The 18,296-nt window shown below is 40.9% G+C and overlaps 1 protein-coding gene across 1 annotated transcript in view; it reads right to left on the bottom strand.

The window, feature by feature from the left end:
- Positions 1 to 18,296, bottom strand: part of sema6bb (sema domain, transmembrane domain (TM), and cytoplasmic domain, (semaphorin) 6Bb) — a 275,790-nt gene that overhangs the window by 175,773 nt on the left and 81,721 nt on the right. Inside the window, exons 9-15 of the mRNA XM_046049049.1 lie at positions 17,645 to 17,733; positions 16,563 to 16,780; positions 9,638 to 9,769; positions 8,899 to 9,048; positions 5,730 to 5,909; positions 3,062 to 3,202; positions 1,025 to 1,102 (exon numbers count right to left, since the gene is read on the bottom strand). Of these exons, the coding sequence (XP_045905005.1) occupies positions 1,025 to 1,102; positions 3,062 to 3,202; positions 5,730 to 5,909; positions 8,899 to 9,048; positions 9,638 to 9,769; positions 16,563 to 16,780; positions 17,645 to 17,733 (988 nt within the window). The remainder of the gene's footprint in view (positions 1 to 1,024; positions 1,103 to 3,061; positions 3,203 to 5,729; positions 5,910 to 8,898; positions 9,049 to 9,637; positions 9,770 to 16,562; positions 16,781 to 17,644; positions 17,734 to 18,296) is intronic.

The raw sequence follows: 18,296 nt of genomic DNA on the forward strand, positions 1-18,296 counted from the left end.
CTGCTGAAGGAAGCATAAAGTGCTCTAAAATGTCCTGGTAGACGGCTGCGCTGACTCTGGACTTAATAAAGCACAGTGGACCAACACCAGCAGATGACATGGCTCCCCAAACCAACACAGACTGTGGAAACTTCACACTGGACTTCAAGCATCTTGGATTTTGTGCCTCTCCATTCTTCCTCCAGACTCTGGGACCTTGGTTTCCAAATGAGATGCAAAATTTGCTCTCATCAGAAAAGAGGACTTTGGACCACTGAGAAACAGATCAGTTCTTTTTTTCTTTAGCCCAGGTAAGACGCTTCTGACGTTGTTTGTTGTTCAGGAGCGGCTTGACAAGAGGAATACGACATTTGAAGCCCATGTCCAGGACCCGTCTGTGTGTGGTGGCTCTTGATGCAGTAACTCCAGCCTCAGTCCACTCTTTGTAAAGTTCCCCCACACATTTGAATGGCCTTTTCCTGACAATCCTCTCCAGGCTACGGTCATCCCTGCTGCTTGTGCACATTTTCTCTCCCACACTTTTCCCTTCCACTTAACTTTCTATTAATGTGCCTTGATACAGCACTTTGAGAACATCCAACTTCTTTAGCAGTTACCTTTTGAGGCTTTCCCTCCTTGTGGAGGGTGTCAATGATGATTTTCTGCACAACTGTCAGGTCAGCAGTCTTCCATGATTGTGAATTCCACTGAACCAGACTGAGAGACCAATTAAAGGCTCAGAAACCCTTTGCAGGTTTTTTGGATAAATTAGCTGATTAGAGTGTGACACTTTGAGCCTACGATACTGAACCTTTTCACAATATTCTAATTTTCTGAGATTTTGAATTTGGGGTTTTCATAAGCTGTAAGCAATAATCATCGAAATTATATCAAATAAAGGCTTGAAATATCTCACTTTGCATGTAATGAGTCTATATAATATATTAGTTTCACCTTTTAAGTTGAATTACTGAAATAAATGAACTTTTGCACGATATGCAAATTTTTCGAGTTTCACCTGTATACAAATGTAGAGGTGTCATACCTGGTCCCAGGTCTGAGGAAAGAGCAGGTGCTTCCTCTGGTCCAGCCACAGTAAGGATCCCTAGAGGCGATACAGTTCCTGCAGAGACACAAAGATTCATTTAATTGCTTGAATCCCAAATGATCTTTCTTTTACTTAAAATTCACCCACATAGCTTCAAATTGAAATACTGATTTCTTGCTAGTGGATTAAAGTAGATCTAAGAAATTAAGTAGAAAGTTCATTCTTGACTTTGGGAATAACATAACTTACTAGCTTTTTCCAGAGTTTCCAACTGCATCTCACGGTCTCCAGTGGAAGGAAATGCAATCAAAGTACACTTAATATTTAAGATTTTTTTCCTGAAACTAGTTCTAGGAAATTGAGACATTCAGGGATTTCCGTCCAGCTTCAACCTTTTATGTGCAAGAACGTACCAAAGCAACAGTTTCATAATGTCCGTATTGCTTGTGGTGTGAATGAGTCACATTTTAATTCCATATCTTAAATATTAGACTTCAGAATGTCCTTAACTGCAGCAACAGGTTTTTTTTAATGAAATGCTTTCTGTTCACAGTTATACTGTTACACAATGATAATATAATACTGAAAAACACGCAAAGCCTATGAGATGTTTCACTCTGATGGATTACCTGTCTCATGAAAAATTCAAGTCGCTGTTAAGTAAATTTAAAAACCCAACTAGTGTCATGAATAGAAATGACCTTACGCCTAAAAGGTAAGAAGTCATTATAAAAACCTGTGGTATATTTTGAAAATGGCAAGTAGCCTGAAGGGGATTAATTGTTGTTGACCGATAATATGTACAACTTCCGATATGGTCGTTTAATGACGTACTGCGGGATTGCTCTGTGGTTAACTGCATAACATGACTTTTTAAGGGTTAAATGTGATATAAAAGTCAGTCTGCAACTGTACTGCAAAATTTACTTTAGTGTAAAATGTTGAGTTATTAAAAATGTATTTGACGAAAAAAAAATCCAACCATGTCGACTCTTCAAAGGATAAGAACCAGACATGAAGCTGCTGAAGCGTGACTAAGGAACCTTGAACATACTCACACACACAACATTAACTCTCGGTCTCTCATCTAAACACATAAACGCTCACACACTAAGCATACCTCAGAAAGCATGTGAGCGTTTCTTAATGTGCTCTGGATTACACGCTTGTATGACTCACCTGGTTCAGTGAACACACTGCGTGCCTGATGTGCTGGAGTGTGTACCGGTTAGTGTGTCAGTGGACCCTAACGGGCCACAGCCACAGGCATCAAGACTCAGAAAGTGTGCCAGTGAGGGAAAGTGAGTCTGCATTATGGTGCTTATGTGGGTGTATGCAGGTGAAATATCATTACTTTTAATATATGCATTTTTAAGTTTAATTATGGATTAGTGGATTAGTGGATTCGGGGTACTTGCTCTTTCCCAGAAATGCCCTGCTGCACATTCAGTTAAACACATTCATAATTTGGAGCTGCCAGAATAACAACATGAGCAACTTCACTGGAGCGTCTGATAATCTTATAACTGCTGGATAAAGTGATAATCTCCCTTTAAAAAAATTATAAGGTAGCTGCTAAATTAAATAATATCACATTAACACATTAGCTACTGATTATACTTATATACTTATTACAACTGTTGTGTACAAAAATTATTAAACCATTATAACGGATTTGTTTCATGCTTACTATTCTCATGAGCTTCATTATCATTTATTATTATCATTTATTCACCATATTATGTATTACACAGTCAGTAAATATTACTATGGACTGTGATACATTTAAATATAGCATTATTATTTTAATGGCTTTTATTAGATTTTATTCAAATTTACTGCCACATTGACAGTTGCTATTAAAAGTTGTAGTACGGTTATTATTGCAGGAAAATTCAGGTCAACGAAAGAGCAGCAACTCAGCAGATGGCAGGGGTTCACCAGATGGTTCTTGAATGGTCACCTAAGTTCTTGTTACGTTGCCCTGCTACCCCTTTTATATTCCTGTACGTGCAGCATTTGGTGCAAACTTACTTCATGCATCTGGAGTAGAGCTGGCATCGTGCCACTGGCACCCTGACCACACAGGAGGGGAAGGCCAGGAGCAGAGTGTGGCTCACCCGATCTAGAGTCAAAGACAACAGCTGCCTGGCTTGTGGAGAGTCTTCAGCACACCTGCAACACACGCACACACACAAATACATAAACAGGCTGGCACTCACAAAACACAAAAATGCATTAGGCAATTTCAATTATCAGACTGAGACTGCACATTAAACCTCTGACCTCGGCATTACAGCAGCGAAAAAAAACATTGCCCATGACTCAATGTGAAACACAACCAAACATAAACAGTTCTATAAATAAAAGCCACAATAAAATTGAAAGCGACAAGAGGCCATCGGTGTAGCCAGATGTTACGGTGTCAACCCAAATATGCACTGTGCTGATTGCAGGGGTTTGAGAGGTTGGTCGGGCATCAAAAAACAGCAGCCAGGAACTGAAACTCTTCTAATTGGCACTTAGAGCTACGATAGCCCGGCACCAACCTGCCTCCGTGCAGCGGATTTACACCTTTTTATGCACATGTGCACTCATGCATCACTTGTATCTGGATGGTTTATGGTAATAACGTTGCGGCGGACCCACAGTCATTAAGAAGAATCTATCATTGTGCTAAGGCCAAGCTGCGAGTCATTATTCACAGGCAATATTACGAAAGGCAGTCAAAGGCAGGGGAAAGTAGGGTGGGAAAAGTGAAAAAAAACCTAAAAAATTCAGGGAAAAGGCAGAGGAACAGAGTCGAGAGACTCATGAAAAGAAAATACGAGAAACAGAACCAAGATCAGAGAGGGAGAAAATAGCAGAAGACAGAGAGGGTTGCATCCCTGTCAGATCATTTCCTGGTTCATTATGGCAACCAGCCAATCACAAACCAATCTGCACTGGCTTCTTAAAAAATCACTGTGTTAGTGACCCTGCTTCTGTGTACCCTGGGGTTTATTACAGGGCACAACATATCGCTTTGTCTGTGTATGTAAGGTGAGGTTGGGGGGTGGCTTGGCCTGGAGAATAAAAGGGGGGAAAAAACCTAATGTGTCTGTGCTCTGTCTCCTGATTAGCTGGGTGCCTGCTGTGATAGCTGGACTGTCACTGACCTCCTGGTGGGCTCACCATGCTCACCAAATTATCCCTCACACACTGGCTCCAGTCCACACCAGCTCATTCATCACACAGCCCCTTCCTTTCACTTGCCATCACTATCCCTCATTTTGTGAAGTCTGAAGCAGAACAAATAAGCTGAGACACAAATTGGTGTGGAAATTTTGGAGGGGTTGGGAAATGAAGGAAGTTTATTATTAAAAAAGAAGTGAAACAGCAGTCTGGACTGTAGGGAGAAAGGATGTTTCCAGCCAGTTGGCTTGAGAAATAATCCTTTGTTTCCTCTTATTGCAGGAGAAAATTGTATATATATCAGGCAGGACAATTACCACAACAGAAAGCTAGTGTTTAACATGCACTTTCTGTTTTAAATGTCTCTAATTAGCCTCAGTGAAAGATAATCACCAGCCAAATCTGCCTGCATCTGTGTGACAATCTTCTTACCCCCACCCTGCAGCCACCCACCATGTGGAACACCACATCGCAACAAAGAACAAAAGCAAAAATTACTGAAATGCATTGTACCCAGTATTCATTACGCAGTGGTGGGCATCCAGTAAATCCTCAAAGCTGCCTGTCTCATGCAAAATGCTAATTAAAAAGGGCCAAGAAATCCAATCCACTCCAATCTTTTGTTGAGATCCAGATATTAAATATAATTTAGCTTCAGTCTGAAGATAAGGGGTCATTTTTCCTGACAGTGTGTCATTTTTGTCAAGATTAAGGATAATGATTTTATCATAATTTCATTATTTTCTGATGTTTCTCCCCTAATGCCGTTCTACAGTATGTCCAAACCTCATTAGAAGATGTTAAGATTTCCTGATAATGAATATTAGCCTCTAATCCTATTCTTTTCAGTTTGCCCTATTTGTATTCTCTGCATGGGGTTGTAACATCTCAGCTCCGGCACAATTATGTGGATCTCTCGAAGAATAGGTGAGGTTTTTTGCATTATTCAGGACACGCCATGTTTTCTAGGACGTGTTTTTTGTTTGTTTTCTTGCAACTTTTCTTCTAGGCGCATAGACCTCCTCCTTGTGTATGCATCAACCCCAGATGTCATTTAACCCTTCCCTTACCTCCCCTGTATACAGACTTGTGGCGTAAAGGAATAGTTTGAGATTTGGGGAAAATACATTTTATGCTATTAGTTTTCTTGCCGAGAGTTAGATAAGAAGAATGACACCACTCTCAAGTCTGTACAGTAAATACATATGCTAACTCCAGCAGGCGGTTAGCATAGCATAAAGAGTGGAAACTACAGAGGGAAACAAAAAATCAGCACCTTACTAATTAACACATCATGTAACAACCTCACACTGACGACAAGGAAGTAACTGAATAAAATTGTCTGATAGGCATTCATAAACTCCCCCCTGTTTTTACACTTTTTGTATGCATTAAACAAACATGACATAATGTGTTAATTAGTGAGCTTTAGAGGTGCTGGTAGGTGAATTTTGTTACCTTCAGATAGACCCAGCCAAGTTAGCTGTTTCACCTGTTCATTTCCTTTTTATTAGCTTTAACGTCTTACTTATCAGGGTTGAATCCCTCCAGTTCCTCCAGGAAGATGTTGCTGTTAGTGACAGTGTTGTCCTGGTTGGGCATGATGAGGAACTTGAGGATGGTCCCTCTGCTCGACCCGAGGAACAGGACGGTCCGGTTTCGATAAGGCCCGGCTTCTGTATCCACTACAATCTTATTCAGCTGGTACCTGTATAGCAGGAGAGATAGAGAAGTGCATTAATGTCACAGATCTGTATGGCCCATTTGGGACATTTTTTCCACGAAAGCTGAAAGCGTAGTCAAGTTCTCCTGGAAGCAAGTTTATGATCACACAATACAATAGTCCTATAAGTTGTCTCTGTCTGGTTTTATTCACATATGTACAACTTCTGAACTGCATAATATGCCTTGCTCTTGGCATCCCAGTCACATTTGTTTTTGTGAGATATCTTAAAAACCGGGTAAGAGAGATTTTGATGAAATCTGGTAAACAAATAGGCCATGGGTCAAAACTTATCTTTTTTTTGTTGCAAAGTTTTCTCAACATTGCAAGATAGTATTTTGAATGTTTTCAATGTGCTCTATTTTCCATTAATAAAATATTGAGGCTTGCACAGCTTTAGTTGGAAGTATGCTTTCTTGAGTGATTTCTAATTTTAAATGGGTCACTTGGTATTTTTTATTTTGATCATGTACAGTTCCACATTCATATTTAAAAAAGTTCACATGTGTATTGAAGGTGCCTTATTGTCTTAACTGCAATTAATAATTATAAGAATACATCAATACATTACAGTCATTTAGCTGACGCTGACACATTGGTGGAATTGCAGTGGGATTCGAACCCCGGTCTCCCACTAAAGGCATATGACATCCACTGCTCAATCACCACCCCCAATAGTTAATAGTTAGTAATATATAGTGATGTGTTCAATTGTTATTGCATGATCGCTGCATAAATGTTACACAGAATGACACTTTGTGATTCATTTTATTGATTGTCACCGAAATGAGGCTATATAAAGCTTTGGAAATTCCCCCTTCTTCTGGTCACACAACACATGAGGGTGTAGGGCTTCCTAATGTTCCTACCCAGAATGCCTTAGGTCAAACTGCTTGTAAGGTAACGGTACTTCCTAGGGATACGGACACAATATCTACAGTTAAACCTGGTAAAAATATTAAAGCTTCGGTGATGTAAATACGGACAACTTGTAATAGAGAAACAGAAAATTGTTCAGATTCAGTTTTACTGTCTCCAATTTACTACTTATCTTTATAGTAAAGTACTTAGCTGTTCTATTAACAAGTCAAAACAGGTAAAGACAACTTTACATGTAGAAGATCAAGTATATGATTAAAAAGCAATGATTTCTGGGATTAGATACCCGCTGAACACTCAGCACTCAGTATGTACTTTATTACCTGGGTCTACAAAGGCTTTTATTCTAACTGTAGAGAAAATTGGACAATTCGCAATTCACAAAAAGTGATAGATTATCTCTATCTCTCCCCTGTGGTAACGCTAGAGCACTGTAAAATATAGTGGGGGTTATAATAAATAAATAAAAAGCTGATACTTGCACATTAGTTTCTGTTATGGGTAAGTATCGATACTCCTGCCAGTATTGGACAACCAATACTAGTTATGTTATAGCTTGATACGGGATAGCAAATTTTACAATGTTGTGATGTGAACACAGTGTATAGCTAACACTCATAGATACACACTGGTCATTCATCGAGACGCCCAATAATTATAAGTTTGTGGTGCATCATATGCGTATGAATATACTTTTACAAACTCTTCAGTGTCAAAAGTATTGAATCTACTGATGTAGACCTTGATACGTACTGCTAGAACTGCAGTCTCGTTGCATTGGTTATGGATTACGTCTGTCTATTAACCACAACTCCATTCTCTGTTTGAGGAAGAGCGTTAACCCAAAAGGTCAGTCACAACCGGCTAGAGTGGGGCTTTAAAGCTGATTGGTTCAGGTGTAAAATACAGACTCTTTTGAATTTAAATCAAAATATGCCATTTTCTCTTGAGTCACTGCAAAGTGCAATGAATTCCAGAGAGGAGAAACTGCTGATCATATTTACATAATAAACTAATTACGCCAGACGTTCAGTCATTAATAATATCAGTCGAGTAAATGGCCTCGTCTTGGAACAATAGCACAGTATTGCTGAACTACACACAGTCCTGTGTGTATGAGTCAATAGATGAGAATAGAAGCCATGTTGTGCCAGGTGTTTAATATTCCACATACATTCAGTCCCCTTAATCCCTTGGTGGCTGGTCGGCAGTGGGACTCCATACGGTAGATAGTGGAGAGAGAGATAGAGAGAGGCATGCATGCATTTATGTGAGACTTGATGTGCTACAGCTGCTTGCCTGCTAGCACAGGCTTCAACACCTGACCATGATAATTCAACAGACGGAGTCTACAGCCCATGCAGACAGACCATGTGTGTGTTTGCATACATATATCTGTGTATGTTTGTAACCCTGTCACCTACACATCACAATTTATTGGGTATAGCTAATATTTGATCATTAAGTTAATGTAAATATATAAGTTTTATTAACTAAATCAACTTAAATGTTATAGTTTTTGTTTTCAGACCCTTTCACAAAGTCTTGTGACTTGAAATTATTAGTTGAATGAATGTACTGCTGAATGTTCACTAAACTCATCAAAAGAAGTTTCTAAAAAAAATATAGCAAATATTAGCAAAACCTCCTTTTTGTATTGGAATTCTGTTTATAAACATCTCATGTGTTTTGCCAAATATGCCTTCAGGGAAAAGTAACTGCGGCCTGGATTATGTTCAATGGTAACATTTGTGTGTGGGAGCGTGGGAAGTGCAAAGTTTTAGTACCAAACAGAAGTCATATAGACGTGGTCAGGGTAGATGGTTAGCATACAAAGCACAGGAGTCCAGGGTTTGCATCCTGAATCCCATATTTATTATGCTTTAGTTGCTACCAGTGAATATTGCTATTTTGCAAATAGGCTCTACAGTATATGAACATTTTGCAATTTGTCAGATATGCTCATTGAAAACGTTTTCTCATTATACTGATAAGAAATGTAATTGAAGTGGCACTATTTCAAAACGTATTTGCTGATGGAAATGACTAGGAGACAGAGTTGGTTCTTTCACTGCTTGTCTGAGTCCATTCTCACCTGACCATGGTCCTGACTATCCAGGGTCTTTGTCCGAGTGATGGGACGGCTTCATCCATCAGAGGGTGGGTCTTGACAAAGTTGAGCATCTCATCAGGGAATGAGTTTGAAGAATTAAACCTGGAACCTTGAACAGCACAGCCACCGGGTCTGGAGACAGCAAGTTTCATTATGTTTAGCAGATGGCACAGAGGAAATGCGGCATACTCATTTCTGACTACTACAGGCATTAGTAAAATATTGTCATATAATTAAGCAGTCTAGACTGTCTAAGTGTCTCACATTCAGACACATACCCCCTTTTCAAGAAGAGAATGATTTGATTTTGTCAAAAGAACCTCATACTTGAAGTATTTGGCAAGTGATGGATTGTTGCATGAGGACAAGACATGCCTTTAGTTTAGCAAAGAACTAATTTTCCTTGTGAAAAATGTATTTTGCAGCTCTAAGTGACTTTCACTTTACTTAACAAAGGCTGTAATGCTGTGTGCAGCATCATCCTGCATTCTCCATTACATGTGTGTATAATCAGCCTAAAAAATGCTCATGAGCAGAACCAGCATGAGCGGTGAATGGAGCATATTTCATTTTGTTATGAAATGAAACTCAAGCCATGATCTGCAAAACACAGATAATTATGATGTATTCAACACAGGTTGTTCATAATACTGTTCTCTTCTTACAGTTTTCTGGTAACAACCTGAACACAGGTGTATAAATTGATCACAGCCATCTGCACCTTGGCTTCGGGATGACTTCATCTGGAACAGGCGTCCAAATAGACTCGGGTGATTTCTGCTCCTTGAACCTCCCATCGAACACTGCAGCCAGCTGCTCCATGTCGAAGGCACACACCGCCGAACCTGGGATACTGGAGAGAGAGAGACAGAGAGGTGAGTCAGAGGTAGGTTGAGACAGAGACTGTCAATTGATATAACACTTGGAACTGATACAAAACTACTGTCAGTCCTGCGTCAAGTGGGCTTTACTTTCAACAGGGGTGCAGAAAGAATAAGTGACGGAAAATGAAAGATAAGGTAGATAATAGCTAGAGTGAAAATGCACTGTGAAACTTGAATAGGGGAAGAAGTTAAAATATAGAAAGTCAATTGTGAGTGCGGGAAAGGGACAGGCACCCAGCGAAGATGGCAAATTGGATTTGGGCTGTTCATATTTTGACATTCAATGCTTGAACACAAAGGAAATTGTTACTGAGACGGAAATAAGGACAGGATAAGATAGACGCTGTCAACTCCTTGGGCGTAAAACAGATATGCAGTGGATGCAATAGCTAGATTAGACCCATGAAAAGATCTTGGCTGGAATTCCTGGAATATAAAACGAAATAGGAAATGAGTCACCGAATATTCTGCCTTTCAAAATGAAAAGAGTGGGGGAGGGATTCTCGTGAACCCAACAAGACATTCCAATAAAATGCCCGGTGCACCTCGGAGGCTGTTTAACTACCCGTGAACCCTGCAACAGGGATCACAACATCTGTGTCCATAGCCCACACACGCTCACACAAACAAATCTAGAGATAGTGATAGAGACACATTCACACAAAGTAAGATCTCCTCACTGAGCCTGATGCTACATTTTTGTGTTTTGGCTAAAGGAAGCACTACAGAGACAGAGAAATAAAGAGAGCAGTGTCAGGATGAGATAAGGAATGAGTTTTTTAAAAACATCCCATGCTTCCTGCTCCGAGATTCAACTCTCCAAACGTGTCCTCGTCAATGACTAAGGGTGTGCGTGGATTGAGAGCTAGTGAATAATTTCTAATACCTTAGTGATGCACACGCATTGAAGAAAAGCTGAGACACTGAGTCACCTGCAACCTGCTGCTACATAAATCCCACACATGGCCCATCTGTTTCTTGCCTTCTTTCTCTCTTTCTGTCTTAAAAAACAAACGTCCAGCTGGTGATGTGAAGGTCTGGCCCCATGATTCTGCAGCGGTGTTTCTGTTGAATGCCCCTTTGAAAGTCACAGAAGGGTTTGTTTGGGAAGGCAGTGCCCGAAGGCTGGATTTTGGTTGCAGCAGGGAGCCGTGCTCTCCTGATGTGCCATTTGATCAGGTCACGCTGTCTCCCTCAGTACTTATCATTCATAGGCAGGGATGTGACTCAACCCCGGCCAGTGTGGCAGGACTGCAGGCATATAGGCGTATCTGTGGACGATACTGCGTCTCTCTCAGGACCGCAGGCACCAGATGTTATGTGTGACATGTCTGCCAGCTCTGCACCGGTGCCAGCTTGGCTTCCTTTCTCTACCTCTATCCCAGCTCTCTTTTTCTCTCTCGCTGCAGGTCAGTGGGTTTGCCCCGTGTAGGGCTGTGTATCTAACAGAAGCAAGCCAAAAGGCCTCAGGCTGTTTTTCTCTGCAAATTCACTTAATTATTCTCATTTTCATTCTGTAGTAGTCTCTCATACTTTTGTTTCTGAGTCCATATGTGTTGTTATCTTGTACACAAATTTCATTTTCAGTCCTTTTTCTCTGTCGCCCTCACTACTTTCCTTTGTTAACTTAAATTTTTTTGCTCTCCCTGCCCATAGCCATTTGCCCTGCCTTCTTTCTTTCTCCTTGACAGGGGTTGAGTGACAGGCTGTCTAGGCAAGATGCATAGGGTGTCCGTTTGAGAGGGCTGCTGTGGGGTCTAAAGTACTTCCTCACTGTTTAACAAGCTCACTGACAGCTTGGAATAACACAGTCCTCACAGACACATGATGCCTTGTATAGGGGTAGACGAGGAAGAGGAGAAAGAAGTTGGGAGTCAAGGGAAGTTTCACTGTTAATCCTTTAAAAAGGGGTTTAGCGCTGATAAATTGTCTTGAACTTTTGCATGCTTCTAAATATCAAAAATAACCATCAACCTTCTGAAATATGGTATCAATTACCCACGTGGCTAATTTTATGTTACACTTTGCTCAAATGTTAATACATTTTAAGGTCAGAAAGCTTTTGTGTTTGTCAACTTCACTGATTGACATGACTTGATTTCCAACAAACAGAGCCAGAGGGGTTTCAGATTAACGTTTTTTCTTGGCAGAATCAGATACACAAACTTTGTAATGGGCGTGACCTTGGACACAACTAATGAACTTTATTCCAAATAACCCAAATTGTATTTTCTTTGCTCAGTAGAATAAGGTTCTACTAGCATTTTTTTAAGTAATAGTTTGATATTTGGGGATAATACGCTTACTAGCTTTCTTGCCAAGCGTTAGATGTCTGTACGGTAAATATAAAGCTGGTGCCAGGGGGCGGCTAGCTTAGCTTAGCCTAAAGACAGTCAGGGGAAACAGCTAGCCTGGCTCTGTGCATATGCAAAACAAATATGCCTACCAGCACCTCCAAAGCTCCGTAATTAACTGAACATTATATTCTTGTTGAAAACTGCACAAGAAAAGTGTAAAAACAACATGTTTTACGGGGGGACTCTGTGCCAGGAGCAGTGACTTACTCGAGTCTTGTCCTGCTGTTGCCAGGCAACCAGCGGAGACTCTCAAATAGTAATCGAAAGCAAATAAGTGCATTTCCGCAAATGTCAAGCTATTTCTTTAAACCTCTAGGGGGTATCAGAGAGGCCAAAATGGTTCATTTTCTTATTCAGTGGATAAGGATGGATGATAAAAGTGCTATGTTTCTATTATATGAAAATAAGAGACACACACAGAGAGCCAATATAAGGTATTATATATATATTATATAAAGGTATTTCTGATCAATCATAGTCCTATAGAACTGACCAATGGGCTGTTTTTGCAAAACGTGACACATTAAACTACGATCAAAACTGTATCATGAAAAGCTTCATATTTCAACTTAGGACTTATGAGACCCATTACACCAACCCTTTACCATTTAATATTATTCAGCCATCCTTTTTCTTTCATTTATTCTACCACAAACTTCTCACCTGATCTCCTTTTTCAGTATTCAAGCAACCTAATTCCTCATACTTTATCATGACCTTTCTACATCAGGTGGGTATTCTCTTCTCTCCTCAACCTGACTATCCTGGCCCATGTTGACTCGTGAACACCACTGTAACAACTCTGTATTTTCCTTGTGACATGGCTCTGCTGTCAGCTACATGCAGTGTTTCTCTCCCATACCATGTCTAAAGCTCTAGCTATAGAGACCTAAGTACTCCCTCGCCTTCTCTCCTTGTGCAGGGAGGGGGGACAACTTTGCATATCTGTGTCACGCATCTCCTAGCTCAGTAAACCTGTTCTCCCCTTGCTCCTTGTACTCCTCATTTCACCTCCTCTGCTGTGTTGTCCCTGAGGGACATCCTGCTGTCTGACCCTGTCAAGTGGGATTCTTTGCAACCAAAACCAAACATGGCCTCCCACTCTCAGGATGCACTAGATTTACTTTACTTTGGATGGGATGTTTTCCTTGCATTCCTGTGTGGCTCCATTAAGCCTAATGAGCCCACATCAGTCTACACCAGCAGCAATAGACATTTTCAGCTGCCAAAACAATAGCTAAGAAATAATGGGAATTGTTTGTTTTTAGTCCAGTGCAGGATGATGATGGTAAGCCTTCTATTTGACATCTTGCTGCTGTTCTTTCCACATATATCCAGTTATTTAAGCTGCTAAATAAAGCAGAAAGTACTTTTTTTCTCTTCTTCTCCCTCATATTCTTCTTGTGCTTTTTTCAAGTTTGCTGTTGCTCCCTACACCTTGACCTCTTGAGCATCAGGAGCATGAGTGCAGGAGGTGCTTAGTAGGAAATCTGATTTTTTCTTTCACTCTTCTTCAAGAGGAAGGGCCTGGGGCTTCAGAGATGCATGTATAAAGGAACTGACAACTGGGGGCGATTTCATTCTCTGGAAGCGGAGACAGAAGAATCCTGCAAATGCAACTCGATAACAGTTGAGGAGCTGGTGTGTGGCTGTAAAATTATCCCAGGAGTATGTGGGCACAGGAAGAGATGAGTGTCCTGGGGAGACTCCAGGAGGGCCCAGTAACACCTTGACATCACCCGTCATTCCCATACTACACTCCCATATATGCTGCGCAGGGCCAAATGGCTGGAGAGAATAGCTATTTCTCCACTCCCAGGTCCGGCTTCATGCTGTTTTCGCTGCACCCTGCCAGCCAAAGCAATTTGTCTGGCAAGCACTTAGCCAGTGTGGCGCAGTGGGCCACACTGGGCCAGTGGGAGTTTTGCAGCTCAAATCACACATTCTCTCTTTCTCTTTGTGTTCATTTTCCTCCATCACACATGTCCTCATCTATTCATCTAACCTCCCGTTCTCTTTCTCTTGGCTGGCAGTTATTTAAAGGAGGACCCGGTGGCAGTTTACCCAGCCAGGGGTGTGTGTGTTCAGCTGGTTCTCCGCTGTGGCAGGCTGTAAATGCTGTTATCTGGGAACCATTGTAAGTGTGTTTGTGCATGTATGTGTTTGTGTATGAGAGCAGGAGAGTGTGTGTGTGTGTGTGTGTGTGTGTGTGTGTGTGTGTGCGTGTGTGAAGCATCTGTCTGTGGAGGCAGTGGCCCCTTTTCGCAGCGCAGACCTTAAATACACGCAGATAAGATGCAGCTGATGAAACAGATCTCAGAGTGCGAGGGATGCACATGTTGTCCATTATTGACTTCCCTGTCCTTGAGTTTCTCATCCATCTCTCCCCATCTTGCTCACCATCTCCCTCTTTATTCTCCTTCGTCTTCTCTCCTTTCGCATTTACTAGCTCATTGTCTCTATTTTTTTCTTCTCCTCTTTCTGCCCTGTCTCTTACTGGGAGGTCGGGCGCCCACTGCTTTGAAACACTGCCTTGCAACTGGTAAGGGGTTTATTTTTCTATCTTAAAAAACTAGACATGGTATTACAGTGGGACCACTGACAGGTGATAGTTATTCTGCTGGCTGCACTTAAGCTAGAGACTGTATTGATTCCAGATCAGAATCAAATAGCAGGCAGCTGCAAATATTTGTATGTTTTTGCTTCAGTGTGCTCACACTACCAGACACAGTATCACAGCCAGTGGTATCATAGCCATTCAGATAGTGGGTGAGTGGGCCATCACAGAAAAAGTAGACTGAACACTTAGACTGCAATATACCTTATTTTAAAGTGTGCAGAGTATGTTTATTTCTGTGCAACTTGAAGGACACATGGAGTATGCTTGCATAAACATGTACAATACAATGTCCCTCTTAATAACTGATTTAATCTTATCGTATTTTCCTTACTAATTTTGAAATGCTACAGTAAGTAGATCACTGTATCATAAAAGAGACACATGACTCAAGAAAACTGTTTTGTTTATTTGCACTTGAAGTAAGGGGAATTATCTCTTCCCACTGGCTGTTTTCTAACTTGTTTTAGGAAAATGTAAGACTCAACACTAGATCGAGTAACTATAAAACCTTTGTGCGTCTCCAATGTAAAAGCAGATATTTATGTTTCATGCATCAAAAGGATCAGAAGCACACTGTATATGAAGCTCACATAAATCTTTTTGTTCACATCCCTCGCTCTGTTTTTCAATTTCTCTGGTTTGCTGTTTGTGGGTTCTGCAAATACCCCCAGTGTCCAATAATCCCCCATTTAAAAGGCAGCATCTCTCCTCTCCTCTCACCTTTTTTCAATTTAATCTTGTCTTTCAACAAATCACCCTTTTTTTCCTCAATGAAGGCATTCCACGTGTCTTAAATTACTCTGTACTCCACAGTCTTGACCTCTGTACCTCCACACAGCAACTTTCATTTCTCTGGAGCTTTGCTTGGCCTGTAAGAAGCCTTGCTCTTTCTGACTTCATAGGTGAAGGAACAAACTATGGTGGTCCGCTAGGCCATGTGAGTGCTGCTTCACATTGCGTGTGTGTCCATCTCAGTCTCCATGGGAAGTACGGCATGATGTGCTTCTATGTCTGTGTAAAACACTCCCAGTATACTTGAATTCCCTTTTTTCTTTCCAGAGAGGACATGGATTTAAATCTGTTCACTTTTTCCTTTAATGTCATGTGGATACACACACATACACACAAATAAGCTTCTTATTTGAAGGCAAGCAGGCTGAGTATTGATCTACAGCAGAGATTCCTAACCAGGGTCTGCGCTTGCTTGGAGCTCCGTATAAAGATTATGGAGTAGTAATAAGTAGCAGTAGCTGTAATTTAAGTAGTCATAATTTGAAAAAAAGATCAATTACAATTTAAATAAAGAAAATATATACTCATATTGAGTCAGCTGGAACACCTGAACACCATGTGTCGAGATGCGTGCAAACTAATTATCAAGCGAGCAGAGAGGTAGAAACAGTTGGCTAAAAGTAATGGATAAATGGATGAAAATTTCAGATATTTAGCAAAACGTAATGGAAACATGGTCAAATATAGCTAAATGTAATGGATTAACAGTTCAAAAAGTTAACTAAAAGTAACTGATGGTTGGTTAAAATAGAGATAAAAGTAATAGATAAACAGTTAAAATGCTAGCTAAAAGTAAAGGATTAATGGTTAAAATAGATGGCGGTGTTGATAAAAGGGGTACTTGATTTCATCTGACAGGGATCTTGGGGTACAACTGACAAAAAAGTTTGGGAACCACTGATCTTGAGTGCCTGTCCTTGTGTGCACCGCTTTGACATGTTTGTGGGCTTTGTAGCCTGTTTACAGTTATATGTTTGTATGTCTATTTGGTACCTGTTAGCCGGTGTGGAAAACACCCCCAGGATTATGTCCCTGCCGTGCATCCTGATGATGGGGCTGGTGGAGTGGAGCAGGTTAAAGTAGAAGTGGGAATCACCAGGGACAGAGCAGTTCAGCCGGGCCTTCAGGAACGACGTCCACTGCTTCTCCAGGACGCGCTGAGATCCTCCCTGATCGCGTTTACACACCCGCGCCACACGTGACACCACCACCTGTGAGTAGTCAGGCATGGAGAAGCAGATGTAGGCATAGAAAATGGCCGTGTATAATACATTTGCAACATACTGACAGGCATGTCTGTATAAGCACAGCTCACATATAACTCCAATAATAACCTGGGGAGTTAGGATATATTTCCCAAGCTTTGGGTTTCATCTTCAAAAAGGCATATTTAAAAGCTCTTTTCAACTCCAGGGTGAGAGTCATTTGCATGCTATTTGCATGCTATTTGCAATGTGGAACCCCTATTTTGACAGATTATTGTTTTATAATAGAAAATTTAATATCAATTATTCATGAAAATGTCAGTGCATCTCAAAATTGCTTCTTTGAACACCCTCATCCACACAACGGTGATACTGTTTAAGTATCCATTTACTCTGCTCTCTGTAAACATGTCAAAGCCTGAGACCTTGTGCAAGCACTTCTCCTGAAATGTGAATTGCTAATTTATCAGAGAAACGGGTTTCCTGATGCTGATATTTCATGAAGATGTATCCCCAATTCTGGCAAGGGCTGGAAATACACAGAGTTGCTATAAAAAAAATCTCAGGTTAACACAGACATGAGTTGTTTGCTTATAACGTGATTTGTTGGATTAGATATGCAGACAAACAAATGCAAGGATAAAAAGTCAGTGTAGCTGTGGGAAAAGACTTGATATTGACATCCAAATAATAGCACCAGAGAGATATTAGACCGACATCTTTCTTCATGGTGTTACATTTTAACGACACATTCACATATTCCTCTACAGTCCTTTTGAAAAGAAGCCCTGAATGGACCATCAGTTTCCTCTGTGTGAACACTGAGATTTCAGAGAGAAAGATGGGTTTTGATCAGAAAGTCTTCTATACCTTCTCCAGGTAATTGAACTCCATGGCTATCTCTCTGAAGAAGAAGTAGATGTGGGGACCCCATTCCACGACACTGACAAAATACGGCTCTATATTGTGAGAGAGAGAGAGAGAGAGAGAGAGAAAAAAAAAGTGAGAGAGAGAAGAAGGGGAAAGTATATGGGAGAGGTGTGTGGAGAGAATGGGATCAATGAAGTAGCCTATACAGCAGATGGAGGAAGCATATAGCAAACAGCATCTCCATTTGCAAATGTATCATCCACTCCCACGACACCGAGGGCAGTGAGAAAGAGGCACAGGCCCTGCTTAATTTCATTACATGGTGAAAGGGGATTTCACACTAAACAATAAGCACATTATGACTCCCTGATGTTTCTGAGAACTCGGTTTCACGCTATGCATTTTGGCTCTATTACACCCAGGACCGGCTACAAACTACAGTATGTGTCTTATATTGTGTATTTTTCACCGTCTCATTGTCATGGTTAGGTCTGACCGTGATGAGGACGGTCCAAACTCTGTCAAGGAGCAGGATGTTTGACAGCTTCTTGTCCAGTGACCTGAACGTGGAGCTGTCAGGCTGCTGACTCAGCCCTCTGCCACTGACTCGTGTATCGATCCTGCATGCTGCTAAGTGATGCGGACACGCACT

This window comes from Micropterus dolomieu, linkage group LG05 (genome assembly GCF_021292245.1).
Source record: "Micropterus dolomieu isolate WLL.071019.BEF.003 ecotype Adirondacks linkage group LG05, ASM2129224v1, whole genome shotgun sequence".
NCBI lineage: Eukaryota > Metazoa > Chordata > Actinopteri > Centrarchiformes > Centrarchidae > Micropterus > Micropterus dolomieu.